This window comes from Dama dama, chromosome 21 (genome assembly GCF_033118175.1).
Source record: "Dama dama isolate Ldn47 chromosome 21, ASM3311817v1, whole genome shotgun sequence".
NCBI classification, from domain to species: Eukaryota; Metazoa; Chordata; class Mammalia; order Artiodactyla; family Cervidae; genus Dama; species Dama dama.
In genome coordinates this window covers 73,143,403-73,164,420 of record NC_083701.1, presented here as the reverse complement: position 1 = coordinate 73,164,420, position 21,018 = coordinate 73,143,403, and the positions used below count along the sequence as shown (strand labels likewise).

The 21,018-nt window shown below is 40.1% G+C and overlaps 1 protein-coding gene across 1 annotated transcript in view; it reads left to right on the top strand.

Annotated features, from left to right (window-relative positions):
• The window catches only part of CNBD1 (cyclic nucleotide binding domain containing 1), a 384,488-nt gene that overhangs the window by 22,388 nt on the left and 341,082 nt on the right, over positions 1 to 21,018 (top strand). The window contains exon 3 of the mRNA XM_061122766.1: positions 1,754 to 1,756. Within this exon, the coding sequence (XP_060978749.1) occupies positions 1,754 to 1,756 (3 nt within the window). The remainder of the gene's footprint in view (positions 1 to 1,753; positions 1,757 to 21,018) is intronic.

The window sequence follows — 21,018 nt, the reverse complement described above, 5'->3', positions numbered from 1 at the left end:
TCCACTATCTCCCAGAGTCTGCTCAAATTCATGTCCACTGATTCGGTGGTGCTATCTCACCATTTCATCCTTTGCCACCCCGTTCTCCTCCCGCCTTCAGTCTTTCCCAGCACGAGGGTCTTTCCAGTGAGGTGGCTCTTCCCATCAGGTGGCCAAAGTATTGGAGCTTCAGCTTCTGCAGCAGTCCTTCCAGGGTTGATTTCCTTTAGGATTGATTGGTTTGATCTCCTTGCGATCCAAAGGAGGGACTCTCAAGAGTCTTTTCCAAGGGAGGGACTGTCAAGAGTCTTCTCCAACGCCACAATTTGAAAGCATCAATTCTTTGGCGTTCAGTCTTTATGGTTTAACTCTCACATCTGCACGTGACTACTGGAAAAATGATTGCTTTGACTATACAGACCTTTGTCAGCAAAGTGATGTCTGCTTTTTAATACACTGTCTAGTTTTGTCATAGCTTTCCTTTCAAGGAGCAATCATCTCTTAATTTCATGGCTGCAGTCACCTTCACAAAATTAGATATGAAAATAGGTATTTAAAATGAGAAAATAAACTACAACAAATTAAGGAAGACTTGGCATTCAGGTTGCTTTTCCTTCATGAGATTTCTTAAGGCAATTTATCCAAAATGCATACATAGAAATTACTTAAGTCTTTCAGAGAGATTTAAGAAAAATTTGCTCTTCCATATTTATTTCATGTGTATTATATGTTTAAAATGACCAATGAAATATACTTTTTCCCCATAATAAAAACAGAAAGCCTGAGAATTAAATGACCCAAGGATTAATTTTTTTTATACATGTAAACTATGAAAGATCTTGGTTTTTGGAGTCTCCTACTCTCTGGTTGCAGTGGAACAGTATAGAGGCTTCTCTTGGTTCAGAGCATGCACTCTAGGGTGCATGGGCTTCAGTAGCTGTGGCTCCCAGGCTCCAGAACATAAGCTCAAAAGTTGTGGTGCATGGGCTTAGCTGCTCTGCAGCATGTGGGATCCTCCTGGATCAGGGTTCAGACTTTTGTCTCCTGCACTGGCAGGCAGATTCTTTACCACTGAGCTGCTAGGGAAGCTTAGGTCTTTCTTTTGATATTACACCATATATATATATGTTATACCATACATATACATATATATCATGGGTTGGCCAAAAGGTAGGTTGGTTTTTTCTGTAAGATGACTCTAGCAGTGCTTGTTGTTTTTAACTGCATTTGAAATAATTTTGTTAGATTGTAATGTGACAGCCATCATACTAGTGTGCATTTAAAAAAAGAAACATCAACATTGGTGAATTTTTGTGTAGCCATTTTAATATTGAAGGTGGAAGGGAAAAACGTAACATTTTCAGCATATTATGCTTTATTATTTCAAGAAAAGTAAAAGCACAACTGAAACACAAATATTTGTACAGTGTATATAGAAGCCACTGTGACTGATCGAATGTGTCAAAAGTGGTTTGTGAAGTTTCACATTGAAGATTTCTCGATGGACGATGATCCATGACTGGGGAGACAAGTTGAAGTAGATAGCAATCAAATCAAGACATTAATTGAGAATCAAGCATTGAAAATCGGTACCAGCTTGGTTATGTTAATCACTCTGATGTTTGAATTCCACATAAGTTAAGTGAAAAAACCTTCTTGACCATATTTCCACATGAGATTCCTTACTTAAACATAGCAAAAATGTTATGTTTTAAAAACAGATTGTGGTGGGCAATGAAAAGTGGATAATGGACAATAGTGTAGAATGGAAGAGATCGTGGGGTAAGTGAAATGAACCACCACCATCAACGCCAAAATCTGGTGTGCATCCAAAGCAGGTGATGTGTATTTGGTGGAACTGGAAAGGAGTCCTCTATTTATGAGGTCCCAAAAGCTTAATTCCCATAAGCACTGCTCCCAATGAGACCAACTGCAAGCAACATCTGATGAAAATCATCCACAGTTAGTCAGCAGAAAACGCACAAGCTTCCATCAGGAGAACATAAGACCGCATGTTTCCTTAATGACCAGGCAAAAACTGTTGCAGTTTGGTTGGGAAGTTCTGATTCACTGCCTGGATTTGTTAGACATTTCACCTTTGTATTCCATTTATTTTAGTCTTTATAAAAATTCCCATAATGGAAAAGATATCAATTTCATGGAAGACTGTAAAAAGCACCTGCAACCATTCTTTGTTCAAAGAGGTAAAAAGTTTTGGGAAGATGGAATTATGAAGTTTCCTGGAAAATAGCAGATTGTATTGGAATAACACACTGATCACAGTATTCAATGAAGTTCTTGGTGAAAATGAAAGATGTATGTTTTATTTAAATATCACAGGAATATTTTTGCCAACCCAATATAATACACACACACACACACACACACACACACACACACATGTACATATGTGTAGTCACTGTCTTTGGGTAGCTGCCCTTCCTCCCAGATCCTTCCTATGGCCCAGCGTGGGAAGGGGAAAAAGAAAGACTGCTACTCCTTACCATTTACCATGTACCTTGACCATGGGCTCAATTCCTGCTGCTAAAGCTGCTCCTGTCTACTGTTTAAGTGCATGTGAGTTCTTCTCATTCCTTCTCACTGAGAGTCACACACACACACACACACAGAGGCATGCATATGTGCTCAATCGCTTCAGTTGTGGCCGACTCTGCGACCCCATGGACCATAAAAGCCCCAGGCTCCTCTGTCCATGGGATTTTCCAGGCAAGAATACCAGAGTAGGTTGCCATGCCTTCCTCCAGGCAGTCTTCCCAACGCAGGGATCAAACCTCATCTCCTGCATATCCTGCGTTGCAGAAGACACAGAGATGCTAGTTCAATCTTGCCTGAACAATCTCATGGACAGAGGTGGGCTACTCTCTGTGTAGTCATAAAAGAGTTGAACATGACAGAGCAACTAAGCAATAACAATACGCACATATCCAGAATATAACCATTTCTCACCACCGCTACTAATACCATCTTGGTCCAGAGCACCCGTGCTCTTGCCAGGATTACTGCAATAGCCTATTGCTTGGTTTTCTTACTCCGCCCCTTGCACATTTAGAGTCTGTAAGTTGGCACAGAAGCCAGGGGAATATTGTTAAAATGTACATCAGAGCATTGTTTGTTCAAAATATTCTAACGCTTTCCATATCACTCAAGGTAAAAGCTAAGATGTTCACAGTGGCCTGCAGGGTCATACATGGTCCCATCCCACTGCATCTCTAATCACTGCTTCTGGACAAGACCCTTCTGCTTCTTTTGCTCTAACCACCATTGCCTCCATGAGCTGTTCCTACTGCATCAAGAATGCTCCTGCCTCAGGGTCTTTGCACTCATGCTTTCTATCTGGGATGCTCCTTCTTCAGATGTCTGCTCTCCTTTATGCCTCAGTCCCCTCAGTGTGACAGGGAAGAACAAAATCTGACTCCATGTTGGACTGGTTTATTTAACCTCTGCTTTCCGTTTCTTCTGCTAATACAATCACTAAAAGGATTCTGTCTATAGCTGTAAGCATACACTATGGCCTGCCTTGGGGAGCCCTGCCCGTCTACCTGAATGTGAAACTAAAGTGCCTTTGCTCAGCTCACAGGGAGTCATCTTGACCCTGTGAACTCGGCAGGAGAAATGAACACATCCCCTCCCTGAGGCTGGCCAAACCAGGAGATATTTTGCGAGACTTATGCCCTTTTTACTTTACTTCCTCACCTCATCCCCCTCGCTATTCTATAAAATAAACTAGCATGCAGACCCCACTAAAGTGGGACTCTAGGACTCTAGTTAGCCATCTTCTTGGATGCTTGACTTTCTGAATAAAGTCGCTCTTCTTTGTCTCAGCACCTAGTGTCTGGATTATTGGCCTGTTGTGCAGTGAGCAGACCAAGCTTGGACTCAGTAACATCAGGCTTTCTGTGACCAGCCTATACGAAATAGATACTCTTAGCACGTAACGTATTATGCTCTGAGTGTTGCTTTCATTTCTTAATAGCATATCTGACACACAGTTATACATTTATTTTTGTTTCCTCTCTCTACATTGAAAACTTCATGAGGACAAAATTCATTTTATTTCTGATACATTCCCAGTGATTAGAATAGTATCTGACACATTATTGGTGCACATTAAATATTTGTTGAATAATCTCCTTTATCTGGCATGATAGTTCTCTAGAATCTGGATCAATTAATATATCCTTGTTACTACTTGTTGATGTTAATATTACTCCTGAGTGAATATCCCCTAAAATACCAAACCTTTTTTATGAACTCCTTTATTTTGATACTCTTATTAATCTCCCCTATACCAACTTTAATTTTATTTATCCTTCAAGATCCAGATTGTCTCCCATCAAATGTCATGGTTTTTTATTTTCCTATACATTTGTTTCAGAAAGGCTGTAAGCTGGGAGTCTGAATGATTGCCTTCTAGCTCTTATTCTGATGTGAAGTATGAAGGAGGTATTTGTAATATCATTTAAACTCTCAGAGTTCAGTGTTCTCATTTGCAAAAGGAATGACACAAATTTGATCTGACACACAAAAATTTTAGCCTTTTTACTGTATAAAGCTGGAGCTATATTTTTATCCATACTTTTATCTTAGTGAATGATAAAATTATCTACACAGCTGTCCAAGCCAAAAACTGTCATATCATAGACTCCGATCTTCTCTCCGTTTGATAAGTAAATTGTAATCACATTACTTATAAGAGCTTTTATAATGGGATGCTTTTTACATCTCCAGTCTTGTCTCCCAGTGACTCTTCCTTTCCTCCCAGTGATGATGCGACTGGTGGCTTCTTCACTACACCTGCACCAACTGTTGAGGGTCTTGTACTTTTTGCTCATATTGATGTCTCGGTCTGAATTACCATTTTCCCATTTATCCCCAACTACCAATAAATGAGCTAATCTTCATAGTCAACCTAAAATCTTCTCCAAGAAGAGTATTCTTCTCCATTTCCACTTGACTCTGTAATATTTTCTATCAGAGCACGCCTGATAATTTATTTTGCATTTGTTTAAAGTGTCTTTTTCTCTATTATAATAGAGACAGCTCCTTGAAGGCTATATTTATTAGATTAGGGTAACTGCCAGTATAGATTTATACTACAAGAGAAATAGATTTAAGGGACTAGATCTGATAGACAGAGTGCCTGATGAGCTATGGGTTGAGGTTCATGACATTGTACAGGAGACAGGGAGCAAGACCATTGCCAAGAAAAGGAAATGCAAAAAAGGAAAATGGCTGCCTGAGGAGGCCTTACAAATAGCTGTGAAAAGAAGAGGAGTGAAAAGCAAAGGAGGAAAGGAAAGATATTCCCATTTCAATGCAGAGTTCCAAAGAATAGCAAGGAGAGATAAGGAAGCCTTCCTCAGTGATCAGTGCAAAGAATAGAGTAAAACAATGGATTGGGAAAGACTAGAGGTCTCAAGAAAATTAGAGATACCAAGGGAGTATTTCATGTAAAGATGGACTCGATATAGGACAGAAATGGTATGGACCTAACAGAAGCAGAAGATATTTAGAAGAGGTGGTAAGAATACACAGAAGAACTGTACAAAAAAGATCTTCATGACCCAGATAAACATGATGGTGTGATCACTCACCTAGAGACAGACATCCTGGAATGTAAAGTCAAGTGGGCCTTAAGAAGCATCACTATGAACAAAGCTAGTGAAGGTGATGGAACTCCAGTTGAGCTATTTCAAATCCTAAAAGATCAAGCTGTGAAAGTGCTGCATTCAATATGCCAGCAAATTTGGAAAACTCAGCAGTGGCCACAGGACTGGGAAAGGTCAGTTTTTATTCCAATCTCAAAGAAAGGTAACACCAAAGAATGTTCAGACTACCACACAATTGCACTCATCTCACATGCTAGTAAAGTAATACTCAAAATTCTCCAAGCCAGGGTCCAACAGTATGTGAACTGTGAACTTCCAGATGTTCAAGCTGGCTTTAGAAAAGGCAGAGGAAACAGAGATCAAATGGCCAACATCTTTTGGATTATCAAAAAAGTGAGAGAGTTCCAGAAAAACATCTACTTCTGCTTTATTGACTATGTAAAGCCTTTGACTGTGTGGATCACAACAAACTGTGGAAAATTCTGAAAGAGATGGGAATACCAAACCACCTGACCTGCCTTTCCTTATGTCAGAAAGCAATGAAGAACTAAAGAGCCTTTTGATGTAAGTCAAAGAGGAGAGTGAAAACGTTGGCTTAAAGTTCAACATTCAGAAAACTAAGATCATGGCATCTGGTCTCATCACTTTATGGCAAATAGATGGGAAACAATGGAGACAGTGACAGATTTTATTTTTGGGGGAAGGGGGGGACTCCAAAATCACTGCAGATGGTGACTGCAGTCATGAAATTAAATGATGCTTGCTCCTTGGAAGAAAAGCTATGACCAAACTAGACAGCATATTAAAAAGCAGAGATATTACTTTGCCAACAAAGTTACATCTAGTCAAGGCTATGGTTTTTCCAGTAGTCATGTATAGATGTGAGAGTTGGACTGTAAAGAAAGCTGAGCACTGAAGAATTAATGCTTTTGAACTGTGGTATTGGAGAAGACTCTTGAGAGTCTCTTGGACTGCAAGGAGATCCAACCAGTCCATCCTAAAGGAAATCAGTCCTGAATGTTCATTGGAAGGACTGATGCTGAAGCTGCAACTCCAATCCTCTGGCCACCTGATGCGAAGAACTGACTCATTTGAAAAGACCCTGGTGCTGGGAAAATTGAAGGTGGGAGGAGAGGGGATGACAGAGGATGAGATGGTTGGATGGCATCATTGAAACAATGGACATGGGTTTGGGTAAACCCTGGGAGTTGGTGATGGACCGGGAGGCCTGGTGTGCTGTAGTCCGTGGGGTCGCAATGAGTTGGACACAACTGAGTGACTGAACTGAACTGAACTGAACATGTGTGATCTGATATCTCCTTGTTGTTTTGATTTGCATTTCCCTGATGATTAGTGGTTTTAAAGATATTTCAATCTGTTGATGGCAATCTGTATGTCTCTTTGGAAAAATGTCTGCAGCCTGCTCCAGCACTCTTGCCTGGAGAACCCCATGGACAGAGGAGCCTAATTGACTCCTGGTGGACTGCGTCCCAGGGTTGCAAATAGTCTGATAGTAAGAACCAGAGCATGCACTTTTATAACTGCAACTACATATGTAGCTGATTCCTTCTGAAAGGGACTTGAAAACTGGATGAACAAAGTCTCCACAACAAAGAGGAAAATATCAAGATGGGTAGAAGAAACAAAGATACAACTTCACCAATCAAAAATCACATCCTTACCCTTAGATTCTGCACAGAAGAGACAAGTCCCCCAAAACATCTGGTCTTGAGGTTCAATAGGGAACAGAAAAACTACTCTTAAAAGCCTCACACACAGCCTCACTCAAACCCACTTGATCCAAAACTAATGGAAAGACATCAGAGTGAAGAATGCGTGGACCACAGGTGAAGTGGTCCTTCACCACTTACTAATCTATTTTTTTTCTCTGCTGCACGAGGCTGAGTGAGGTGGTAATCCTGTCTGCTGACGACTGGGTTTGTATTTTTGTTTTGTTTGTTGTTTAGATGAGGCGTCCTGTCCAGGGTGCTGTTGGTGGTTGGGTGATGCCAGGTCTTGTATGCCAGTGGTTTCCTTTGTGTGAGTTCTCACTATCTGATACTTCCTAGGGTTAGTTCTCTGGTAGTCTAGGGTCTTGGAGTCAGTGTTCCCACTCCAAAGGCTCAGGGCTTGATCTCTGGTCAGGAATGAAGATTCCACAAGTGGTTGATTATGGCATTAAATGAAATTAAAACAAATACCCCAAAATGAGAAACTAAAGATGAACCCTAGACAAATGGCAGTTACAAAATCAGGCAAATAGTAATTAAAATAATAGAATATACACATATACATATATACCCATAAGCAAAATCAAAACAGTCCAACAAAAATAAAGTACAACAGATTGACCCGGCAAACAAAGGATACCAAAAATTATGTTTACCAGTCAAGAACAAAACTCACTAAGGTACAAACTGGAAAACAAAACTAAAGCATGGTGCCAACTGGGAAATAAACCAATGAAAACAAAACTAACAAATATTTTGGGAGGAAAGAAAAGAAAGAATAGATAGGCAAAGTTAAATAGAGGTAGATAAAGAAGATTTATATACATGAAGGTTTAACTGCAAGGGAAAAAGAACAGTTAGAAAAGCAAACAAAGGAATAAATGTAGAAATAATAATAATAGGTTTAAAAAATTAAAAATTAAAGTTAAAAAAAGGGGGGGGGGAGAACAAAAAGGAAGAGAAAAAAAAAAAAAAAAAAGGAAAATTCCACAGAACTTCTAAAGCCCAATGTAGAGGCAGAGGTTCATAACAACACTGAAAGGTGTGAGTATAAAAAACAAACAAACAAACAAAACTCAAAAGCTTAATTAGATTTCATAGTACAAATAAAATCAACAACTACGACAGAGTCGGGAGAAAAGGAAGAAAAAAAGAAAAAAACAATCCAAAAGAAACTACGGAACAAGTCAAAACATAAGAATAATAAGTGTTTTTCTTGAGTCTCTGCTGTCAGAGTCCCTTGCCTCGCTGGGCACCTCAGCCCACCTCCCCTCCCTAGGATGCCCTCCAACACTGGTCTCTGGACCTGCTGTGGGGGCAGCTCAGATTCTAACCTGGTCGTCCTCCTGCGTGTTCTTGCCTCCAATGTCTGCAGCTATCAGAGCTAGTGTGTTTTCTTCCATGGGGGGCTCTCAGTGTCCTTTTGTATATTCCTTAGACACAGAGTCTGCCTAGTCGATCACGTGGATTTAATCTGCAGCTTGTGCAGCTGCTGGGAAGGTTTTGCGTCGTCTTGCTTAGCCGCGCTGCCCCTGGGTTTCAGCTGTGGTTTTATTTCCACCTTTTATTTTATTTATTTATGTGGGTCGTCCACTGGGGTTTGCTCCTGAGGCTGCCATGGAGGGCTGGGGTCTGCCCCTGTGAGGGCCAGGTGAGGAGGTGATGCAGCTGCCTGGGCCACAGGGGTTCTGGCAGCACCAGGTACTCAGGGCAGCTGGCAGCTAGGGCAGCAGGAAATACAGCGCTCCAGAAAGGTATGACAGCCGGTGTTGGCCAGCACACTGCAGTATTCTCGCCTGGAGAACCCCTGACAGAGAAGCCTGGCAGGCCACGGTCCACAGGATCACGAAGAGTTGGGCACAGCCGAAGAGACTCGGCGTGCACAGATGCAAGGCTTTTCTGCCTGTGGCAGCGCTGCCCCAGAGGGGGCTGAGCGTGAAGGTGGGCAGGTGCTGGGGTCGCGGGGACCCTGGCGGCGCCAAGTGTGAGGGGACAGGGACTGTCTCCACTGCGGGAGCCATGGCCCTGCCAAGCCTTTTGTCGAGCCTCTAGTAGCTGGCGCTCAGAGGCCTTTTTGGCCAGTCTTTCTCCGTAGCTCCGCCCACCAGGCGCTTAGAGGGCTCGCCTGGGGTCTTTCTGTTGTTCAGCGCGTCAGGCACATAGAGGGGCGCCCCTGGCTGGGGTCCTTCTCTGTAGATCCGGGCATCAGGCTCTTAAAGGGGCACCTGGGTGGGTCCCACTCTGTAGTTCAGTGCTCAGGCGTTTGATGGGCCAGCCTCTGCTGGTGCTGGCTGTGGGGAGAGAGGCTATGGTGATGGCTCCGCAACATAGACGTGGCTCAGCAGTGTCGCCTTGCTCCCGAGGCTGCCTGGCTTTGCTCCACAGGCGTTTCCCACCACAGTCTCCTCCTTCACACCCCCTCGATCCAGAGTCTCTCCACAGTCAACAGCAGCTCCACAACCCCCTAAACTCCAGCTTCTAGGGGACCTGCCTCTCTGTCTGCGGTATGTTTGGCTGCGGCAAGGACCGTCTGATTCTCATTTCACTTAGGCTGCCACAGATCAGCTGGTTCACTCTCAGCCTCAAATGTTTCTCTGACTCTGACAATTGCCCCGACGTGGGGATCGGACCCCTGCTTCAGTTCCCCCACCCACCGAGGGCAGGTCCAGTCTTACTAACACTCCTGTTTTTTTCCCCTAGTTCCTTCTTCCAACCCAGTTTTGTGTGGTTCTATATATTCCTTTCCACTGGTCAGGTACTCCTGACGCCTCTCAGCTGGTGTTCTGCATGCACTACTGTGTCTGAAGGCATATTCCTGATGTATCTGTGGAGAGAGAGGTACTCCACGTCCACCTACTCCTCCATCATCTTGTTCTCCCCTGCCGCTTACTAAGTGTGAATCATCTGTTAAAGAGGTACTCTCCGCTCTCCTGGAGAATACTCTCAGCTCTCCTGGAGCTGAGAGACTTGCAACAGGGCATGCCGATTGTCACTAATATATTAGATGGATATTTCCAAAATGGTTTCTACTAGTACCGGTATTAGCAAGGTAGCCTGTGATCACAAAAATAGCTCCCACTAGATTTTCATTACTAGTAATGAGAAAAGGACTGCACGTTGTAATCCTTCCTGATTATGGATCTGTGTGAATGGGATATGATTTTCTGTGTCCATGGGAGGAAGTGAATTAAGGGCTTTTTTCACCACCATCTTGAATCTTCTCCCAGAAAACTTCAATTTTTACACAATTTAGATGTTTTTTCTCAAACTAGGGAGAGTTTCAGTTGTTTATGGGAAGTAAAATTTTATGACAGATTAACATCTCTCTAAAAGGTTTAGATTCAGTCTTCAAATCATATTTTTGAAGTTTAACTTTGTCAAAAAAACTTTGTCAAAACAGATCTTTTAAGTTTTCTCCAGGAATTTTATAAAATAAAAATCTTGGGATTAACCTTTTATGATTAACTGCAATAGCATGTGGAACTCCCCTGAAAAAAATATAGTTTTGAAGCCATGATGTCATTGGCTAATGCACTTTATCAAAGAATGATTATTAAATTAATCCATAATTGGGGGCTAATAATTTCCAAAATTCAAAGAATAAGTATAGAGGAAACAATAAAATAACACTTTGTACTGGTATTCTCTGAAGACTGATGATTAACTTTTCATTTAAGTCTAGGGTGTGTTAAATGCATTGAGCTTACAACAGAGCATTTTTTCTTCAACTTAATATTGTAAGAAAAGCATCTATGTAGTATAATATATATTAATGGAATATAATATAATACAATATATCTGTTATACATAGTAAATTATAATATATAACTATATACATGTATGTCATAAACATTTTATAAATATTGTATCTCCTAATGTGCAAAGATATCATTCATATTTCTTTCAATTTTCATCAAATAAGTGTATAGATGCTACAACATTTGTAAGACACATTCAAAAAAAAATCCAAAAGTGGTTGAATAGATTCAGATTTTATGATTTTTTAAATTAATTTGTAATAAAACTGTAAATTGCTTTAGGGCAATCACATAAATATAATTGATAAGTAAACATTTTATGAAAAAACTTATTATCTCCTGAGACTTGTGAGCAGAGCAGAATGGGATGCAGAAGACGTAGTGTAGTAGTTAGGATATTCCTAGCTGCTATTTGTTGTTGTTCAGTTGCTCAGTTGTGTCCAACTCTTTGCAACTGCATGGACTGCAGCACACCAGGGTTCCCTGTCCATCACCAACTCCCAGAGCTTACTCAAACTCATGTCCATTGAGTTTGATGCCATCCATCCATCTCATCCTCGGTCGTCCCCTTCTCCTCCTGCCTTCAGTCTTTCCCAGCATCAGAGTCTTTTCCAATGAGTTAGTTCTTCGCATCAGGTGGCCAAAGTATTGGAGCTTCAGTTTCAGCATCAGTCCTTCCAACGAATTTTAAGGATTGATTTCCTTTAGGATGGACTGGTTTGATCGCCTTGCAGTTCAAGGGACTTTCAAGAATCTCCTCCCACACCGCAGTTCAAAAGCATCAATTCTTTGGCACTCAGCCTTCTTTAGAGTCTGACTCACATCCATACATGACTGTTGGAAAAAATCATAGCTTTGACTAGACGGACCTTTGTCAGCAAAGTAATGTCCCTACTTTTTAATATGCTGTCTAGGTTCGTCATAGGTTTTCTACCAAGGAGCAAGCGTCTTTTTAATTTCATGGCTGCAGTCACCATTTGCAGTGATTTTGGAGCCCAAGAAAATGATGTATGTCACAGTTTCTCATCTATTTTCTGTGAAGTTATGGGACCAAATGCAATGATCTTAGTTTTGTGAATGTTGAGTTTCAAGCCAGCTTTTTCACTAGCCTCTTTCACCTTCATCAAGAGGTTCTTTAGTTCTTCTTTGCTTTCTGCCAGAAGGGTGGAGTCATCTGCATAACTGAGGTTATTGATATTTCTCCAGGCAATCTTGATTCCAGCTTGTTCTTCGTCCAGTCTGGAATTTCTCATGATGTATTCTGCATTTAAGTTAAATAAGCAGGGTGACAATATACAGCCTTAATATACTCCTTTCCCATTTTTGAACCAGCCCATTGTCCCAAGTCTGGTTTTAACTGTTGCTTCTTGACTTGCGTATAGATTTCACAGGAGTCATATAAAATGGTCTGGTATTCCCATCTCTTTAAGAATTTTCCACAGTTTGTTGTGATCCACACAGTTGAAGACTTTAGCATAGTCAATAAAGCAGAAGTAGATGTTTCTCTGGAATTCTTTTGTCTTTTCTATGATCCAATGAATATTGGCAATTTGATCTCTGGTTCCTCTGCCTTTTCTAAATCCAACTTGTACATCTGGAAGTTCTTGGTTCATGCACTGCTGAAGTCTAGCTTGGAGAATTTTGAGCATTACTTGCTAGCATATGAAATGAGTGCAATTGTGCAATGGCTTGTACATTCTTTGACACTGCCCTTCAGGACTCAACATAATAGAATCTATTTCTTTTTCACATCAAACCCTATAATGCTGTTTTTGATTGGCAGGCTGTTTTTCTGGTTTAGGAACTCAGGCTTTTCCCATTCTTTTGCTCTCTGATCTTTTTCTGTGTATCTTCCAAGTTCTCCCTAATAATTTGCTTCATGCTGAAAGGAAAAAAGGTAGAGGATCTCTCATGGAAAGGATTTTTTTTGTGAAGTTGGGGAAAGGTTTTGATGATCCTAGTCTGAAGTGGTACACATCCTTCACACCTCATCTTCCATATTCCATTGGCTAGAACTCAGCCAGATACTACATGAGAGGTTAGGAAATGTCTCCTTCTGTGCCCAAGAAGGTATGGTTTAGTGTAGTGTAGAGACGTCTTTGAGATAAATATATGATACTAAATATTATACCTATAGATGCTGTTATTACTAATCTCTTGCTTTAAGGATAAAGAAATGAGGCATATAAAGTTTAAATAACTGGCTATTTTATATAAAGTATAAAAATTAGTATACAAGTAGGTTACCTTAACCACAAGACTAGGATTCTTCATGGACTTCCCTGGTAGCTCAGCGGTAAAGAATCTGCCCTGGGTCAGATTCAATTCCTGAGTCAAGAAGTTCCCCTGGAGAAGGGAATGGCAACCCACTCCAGTATTCTTGCCTGGAGAATTCCATGGACAGACAGGGCGTCGCAGAGTTGGACACGACTGAGCAGATTCTTAATGTTACGCAGTCAAGGAGCCCTCCCAAAGCTGTTACTCAGCTGGTGTTCTTCTCTCTGACCTCAGATAGATACCACCCCCAAAAGTATTTTGATTGATCCACACACAGAAATTTAGACAAATTTGTAAGTAAGCTACTATCTTAGTCTGCTTGGGCTGCCATAACATAGTACTTGTTTTTGTTGTTGTTCAGTTGCTATGTCACATCCAACTCTTTGCAACCACGTGGATGAAGCACACCAGGCTCCTCTGTCCTCCACTATCTCCCGGAGTTTCCAAAATTCATGTCCATCCAGTTGATGATGCTGTCCAACCACCTCATCCTCTGCTCCCATCTTCTTTTCTTGTCTGCAATCCTTCCCAGCACCAGGATCTTCTCCAGTGAGTTGGTTATTCCCATCAGGTGGCTGAAGTAATGGGGCTTCAGCTTTAGCATCAGTCCTCCCAATGAATATTCAGTGTTGATTTCCTTTAGGATTGACTGACTTGATCTTCTTTCAGTCCAAGGGACTCTCTTGAGTCTTGTCTAGCACCATAATTCTAAAGCATCAACTCTTTGGTGCTCAGCTTTCCTTATGGTCCAACTCTCACATCTGTACATGACTACTGGAAAAACCATAGCTCTGCCTATATGGACATTTTGGCAAAGTGATGTCTCTGTTTTTTGACACATTGTCTAGGTTTGTCACAGCTTTCCTTCCAAGGAGCAAGCATCTTTCAATTTCAAGGCTGCAGTCACTGTCTGCAGTGACTTTGGAGCCCAAGCAAATAAAATTTGACTCTGCTTCCTCTGTTTCCCCTTCTTTCTGCCATGAAGTGATGGGACCAGACGCCACAATCTTATTTATTTATTTTTTGAATGTTGAGTTTCAAGCCAGCTTTTTCACTGTCCTCTTTCACCGTCATCAAGAGGCTTTTTAGTTCTTCACATTCTGCCATTAAAATGGTACCATCTACATATCTGAGGTTGCAGATCTCTCTCCCAGAAATCTTGATTCCAGCTTGTGCTTCATCCGGTCCAGCATTTCACATGACGTCCTCTGCATAGAAGTTAAACAAGCAGGGTGACAACATACGGTGTTGTGGTCTTTCTTTCCTAATTTTGAATCAGCCAGCTGTTTCATGCCTGGTTCTAAATGTTGCTTTTTGACCCACATACAAATTTCTCAGGGGGAAGGTAAGGTGCTCTGGTACTCCCAACTCTTTAAGAATTTTCCACAGTTTGTTGTGATCCACAGAGTCAAAGGCTTTAGTGTTGTCAATGAAGCAGAAGTAGTTATTTTTTGCAATTCTATTGACTTCTCCATGATCCAGTGAATGTTGGCAATTTTATCTCTGGTTCATCTTCCTCTTGGGAACCCAGTTTGTAAATCTGGAAATTCTCAGTTCACATACTGCTGAAGCCTCACTTGTACAATTTTGAGCAAAAACTTGCTGGCATGTGAAATGAGCACAGTTGTGTGGTAGTTTGAACATTCTTTGGCATTGCCTTTTTTTGGGATTGGAATGAAAACTGACCTTTTCTAGTCCTGTGGCCACTGCTGAGTTTTCCAAATTTGCTAACATATTGAGTGCGGCACTTTCACAGCATCCTCTTTCAGGATTTTAAATAGCTCAGCTGGAATTTCATCACCTCCACTAGCTTTGTTCATAGCAATTCTTCCTAAGGCCCACTTGACTTCACACTCCAGAATGTCTGACTTTAGTGAGTGACCACACCATCATGCTTACCTGGGTGATTGAAACCTTTTTTGTACAGTTCTTCTGTTTATTCTTGCTACCTCTTCTTAATCTCTTCTGTGTCTGTTAGATCTTTACTGTTTATGTGTTTTATCTTGCCCATCTTTGCATGAAATTTTCCTTTGATACCTCTAATTTTCTTGAAGCGATCTCTATTTTTTTTTCCATTGTATTGTTTTCCTCTATCTGTTTCTTTGCATTATTCACTTGAGAAAGCTTTCTTATCTCTCCTTGCTCTTCTGTGGAACTCTTCACTCAATTTGGTGTGTCTTTTTCCTTTTTCCCTTGCCTTTCACTTGTTTAATTCCTCAGCTATTAATATTTGTAAAAGTCTTCTCAGACAACCACTCTGCAGTCTTGAATTTCTTTTTTTGTTTGGAATGACTTTGGTCACTGCCTCCTGTACAATGTTACAAACCTCCATCCATAGTTCTTTAGGCAGTCTGTCTACCAGATATAATTCCTTGAATCTATTTGTCATCTCTACTGTATAATATAATGACTTGGGTCATACCTGAATGGCCTCGGGGATTTTCCTGCTTTCTTCAGCATCATACTAACTGTTTTAAACATCAGAAACACTCACAGTTCTGGAGGCCAGGTAGTCCAAGACCAAGATGCCAGTTGATTCAGTTCCTGGTGGAGATGCTCTTCCTAGCTGTCAGAGAGGTGCCTTCTCTGTGTCCTCTCTTGGCCTTTCTTTGGTGCTTGCATGTGGAGAGAGAGATCCTTCTTGTTCCTCTGCTTTTATGGCCACAATCTTTTTGAATTGATTGGATATTGATTTGTACAATATAATTTAGCCTTAGTATCTCCTAAAAGTCCTCTCTCCAAATACAGATGAAATGGGGAAACAGGGCTTCAAAATAAATTTTGAAGGGTCGTAATTTAGTCTACAGCAGTTGCTAATATTCAAACATTACAAGTTTTCACATATGTGTTCAAATTGCTGGCTTCTTAAGAAAAAAAAATCCCTACAATATCTAACCACTTTGAGCTTCCCTTGTTCCATGACAAAAGTGGATTTAAGAGAGGGCCCATGGCTTCCATTTTAGGGGCATAATCTCTCCTGTTCACCACACACAGTCCTCACATTTTGAAACCTGCTTGGCCAGGGTAAGCATTTAATTTTATGATCTTTGAATATGTAGCATCTTGTACATGGTTTATATTTCTTGTGTGTAAAGCTATTGGTTTGTTTATTTTTACTGAAGAATAATTGATTTATAATAACTTTATATTGTGTGTCTATAAGCTCAGTCATGCCTGACTCTTTGTGACCCCATGAACTGAAGCCCACCAGGCTCGTCTCTCCATGGAATTTTCCAGGCAAAAATTACTTTCAGGTATACTGCATAGTGATTTCAGTATTTTTGCAGACTATATTCCATTAAAAGTTATTACAAAACAATGGCTACAACTCCCTTGCCATATATTTATCTTTGTGGCTAATCTATTTTATGTAAGAGTTTGTATCTCTTAATTCCATCTCCCTATCTTGTCCCTCCTTGCTTCTTTCTTCTTACTGATAACCAAGATTTTTTATATATATATATCTCTGAATCTGTTGTGCTGAGTACATTCTTTTTATTTTTTAGATTGCACAAATACTGTGCAAAATACCCAGTATTTGTCTTTGTCTGACATTTCACTAAGCATAATATTTTCTAGTTCCATCTACATTGCTGCAAAAGGCAGAATTTTGTTTTCATATTTGTTGTTGTTCAGACATGTCTGACTCTTTGTGGCCCTCCCGCCCCCGATTCCATGGACAGCGACATGCCAGGCTTCCCTGTCCTTCACTATCTCCTGGAGTTTGCTCAAACTCATGTCCATTGAGTCAGTGATGCCATCCAACCATCTCATTCTTTGTCACCCCCTTCTCCTCTTGCCCTCAATCTTTCCCAGCATCAGGGTCTTTATCAATCAATCCACACTTTGCATCAGGTCGCCAAGGTGTCAGGTTTCCAGCTTCAGCATCAGTCCTTCCAATGAATATTCAGGATTGATTTCCTTTAGGATTGACTGTTCTAATTACCTTGCTGTCCAAGGGACTCTCAAGAGGCTTCTGATGAGTAATATTCATATATATATATACCACATCTTTTTTATCCATTCATTTGTTGATGGACACTTGGGATGCTTCTATATCTTATTTTTTGTAAATAGTGCTATTACTTTGGGAGGCATGTATCTTTCCAAATTAGTGCTTATATTTTTTTCCAGATATATTCCCAGCAGTGGAATTGCTGGATAATATGGTAGTTCTAGTTCTAACTTTTAGAGGAAATTCTATAGTGTTTTACATAGTTGCCTTACAATTTATTTTCCCACCAAAAGTGTACAAGTGTTCCCTTTGCTCCATATCCTCAGTAACATTTATTTTTTAATTTTTTTGATAACAGCTATTTCAACAGGTATAAGGTGATACCTCACTGTGGTTTGAATTTACATTTCTCTAGAAATTAAAGTTTGATTACATTTTCATATGTCTGTTAGCCATCTGAATGTCTTCTGTGGAAAAATAACTATTCAGGACTATTCCCCATTATCAACTGGGTTGTTTGTTTGTTTTTTGATACTGAATCTTACAAGCTGTTTACATATTTTGGATTTTATACCCAGGTTGCTTATGTCATTTGTAAATAGATTCTCCAATTCTGTTTGTTGTCATTTTGTATTGTTGACAGAATCTTTGCTCTGCAAAGGATTTTAAGCTTCATTAGATCCCTTTTGTTTATTTTTGCTTTTATTTCTGTTGGATTAGAGGTTCAGTTCAGTTCAGTCACTCAGTCATGTCTGACTCTTTGTAACCCCATGGACTGCAGCTTGCCAGGCCTCCCTGTCCATCACCAGCAGCTGGAAATTACTCAAACTCATGTCCATTGAGTCAGTGATGCCATCCAACCATCTCATCCTCTGTTGTCCCCTTCTCCTCCCACCTTCAATCTTTCCCAGCATCAGGGTCTTCAAATGAGTCAGTTCTTTGCATCAGGTGGTCAAAGGATTGGAGTTTCGGCTTCAGCATCAGTCCTCCCAATGAATATTCAGGACTGATCTCCTTTAGGATTGACTGGTTTGATCTCCTTGCAGTCCAAGGGACTCTCAAAAGTCTCCTCTAACACCACAGTTCAAAAGCATCAATTCTTCGGCTCTCAGCTTTCTTTATCATCCAACTCTCACATCCATACATGACTACTGGGAAAACCATAGCCTTGATTAGATGGACCTTTGTTGGTAAAGTGATGTCTCTGCTTTTTAATATGCTGTCTAGGTTGGTCATAGCTTTTCTTCCAAGGAGTAAGCATCTTTTAATTTCATGGCTGAAGTCACCATCTGCAGTGATTTTGGAGCCCCCAAAATAAAGTTTGTCACTGTTTCCACTGTTTTCCCATTTATTTGCCATGAAGTGATGGGACCGGATGCCATGGTCTTAGTTTTCTGAATGTTGAGCTTTAAGCCAACTTTTTCACTCTCCTCTTTCACTTTCATCAAGAGGCTCTTTAGTTTTTCTTCACTTTCTGCCATAAGGGTGGTGTCATCTGCATATCTGAGGTTATTAATATTTTTCCTGGCAATCTTGATTCCAGCTTGTGCTTCATCCAGCCCAGCGTTTCTCATTATGTACTCTGAATATAAGTTAAATAAGCAGGGTGACAATATACAGCCTTGGTGTACTCCTTTTCCTATTTGTAACCATTCTGTTGTTCCATGTCCAGGTTTTTCTGTTGCTTCCTGACCTGCATACAGATTTCTCAAAGGCAGGTCAGGTGGTCTGGTATTCCCATCTCTTTTAGAATTTTCCACAGTTTGTCGTGATCCACACAATCAAAGGCTTTGGCATAGTCAATAAAGCAGAAATAGATGTTTTTCTGGAACTCTCTTGCTTTTTTCCATGATCTAGCAGATGTTGGCAATTTGATCTCTGGTTCCTCTGACTTTTCTAAATCTAGCTTGAACATCTGGATATTCACAGATCATGTAATGTTGAAATCTGGCTTGGAGAATTTTGAGCATTACTTTACTAGTGTGTGAGATGAGTGCAATTGTGCAGTAGTTTGAGCATTCTTTGGTATTGCCTTTCTTTGGGATTGGAATGAAAACTGACCTTTTCTAGTCCTGTGACCACTGCTGAGTTTTCCAAATTTGCTGACAGATTGAGTGCAGCACTTTCAGAGCATCATCTTTTAGGATTTGAAATAGCTCAGCTGGAATTCCATCACCTCCACTAGCTTTGTTTGTAGTGATGCTTCCTAAGGCCAACTTGACTTCTCATTCCAGGATGTCTGGCTCTAGGTGAGTGATCCCTCCATTGTGATTATCTGGGTTGTGAAGATCTTTTTTGTATAGCTCTTCTGCGTACTCTTGCCACTTCTTCTTAGGAGAGAGACCTCAAAACTATTGCTGTGATTTAGAGTATTCTGCCTGTATTGTCTCGAGAAGGTTTATGGTTTCAAGTCCTACATTTAGGCATTTAATCCATTTGATTTATTTATGTGTATGGTTTAAGGAAATGTTCTAATTTCATTTTTTTCACATGTGGCTGTCTAGGTTTTGCAGCGTCACTTTTTGAAGAGGCTGTCTTTTCTCTATTGTATATTCTTGCCTCGTTTGGTGAAGATGAATTGGTCAGAGGTGTTTGGGTTTATTTCTGGTCTGTTGGTTCTGTTTCTTTAATCCCTATGTCTGTTTTCTGTGCCCATATCATGCTGTTTTGATTACTGTAGATTTGTCGGATGGTCAGAAGTATGGGAGGATGATAATCCCAACTTTTTTTTTGTTTGTTTTAAGATTGCTTTGGCTATTGGGAGTTTTGTGGCTTCATATGCATTTTAGAATTATTCTAGTTCTGTGAAAAATGTCATGGGTATTTTAATAGGTGTTGTATTAAATTTGTGGACTACTTTGGGTAATGTACACAGAATACACAGAAGAACTATACAAAAAAGAACTAAAAAAAAAAAAAAAGAACTATACAGAAAAGAGATGGTTGGATGGCATCGCTGCCTCAATGGACATGAGTTTGAGTAAACTCCAGGAGTTGGTGATGGCAGGAGGGCCTGGCATGCTGCTGTCCATTGGGTAGCAAAGAGTCGGATACAACTGAGTGACTGAACTAACTTGGGTAGTGTGGCCATTTAGAAATGTTAATTCTTCCAATGCAAGAGAATGGGACATATTTACAATCTTTGTATTATCTTCAATTTCCTTTATCATATTTTATAATTTTTAGAGTACAGTTCTTTCACCTCTTTAATTATGTTTATTCCTAGATATTTTGATGAAATTTTATAGGGATTTTTTTACTTTATCTTTCTGATAGTTTATTAGTAGTGTATAGGAAAGTAACATATTATTTTATTTAAACTTGCATCCTGCAGCTTTTCTGAATTCATACTTTTTAGTTCTATAATTTTTTTGGTTGAGACTTTAGGGTTTTGTATGTAAAGTACCATGATATCTGAAAATGGGGACATTTCAACTTCTTCCTTTCCAATTTGGATTCCATGTTTCTTTTTCTTATCTAATTTTTGTGGTTAGAGCTTCCAATTCTATTAATATGTCAAATAAAAGTGATGATAGTTGACATCCTTTTCTTTTTCCTGATTTTATCAGAGAGGGTTTTAGCTTTTTACCTTTGGGTATAATGTTACCTGTAAGTTTTTTTTTTTTTTTTTTTTGAATGGCTTTTATTATTTTGAAGTGTGGTCTCTCTATATCTATTTTAATGATAGC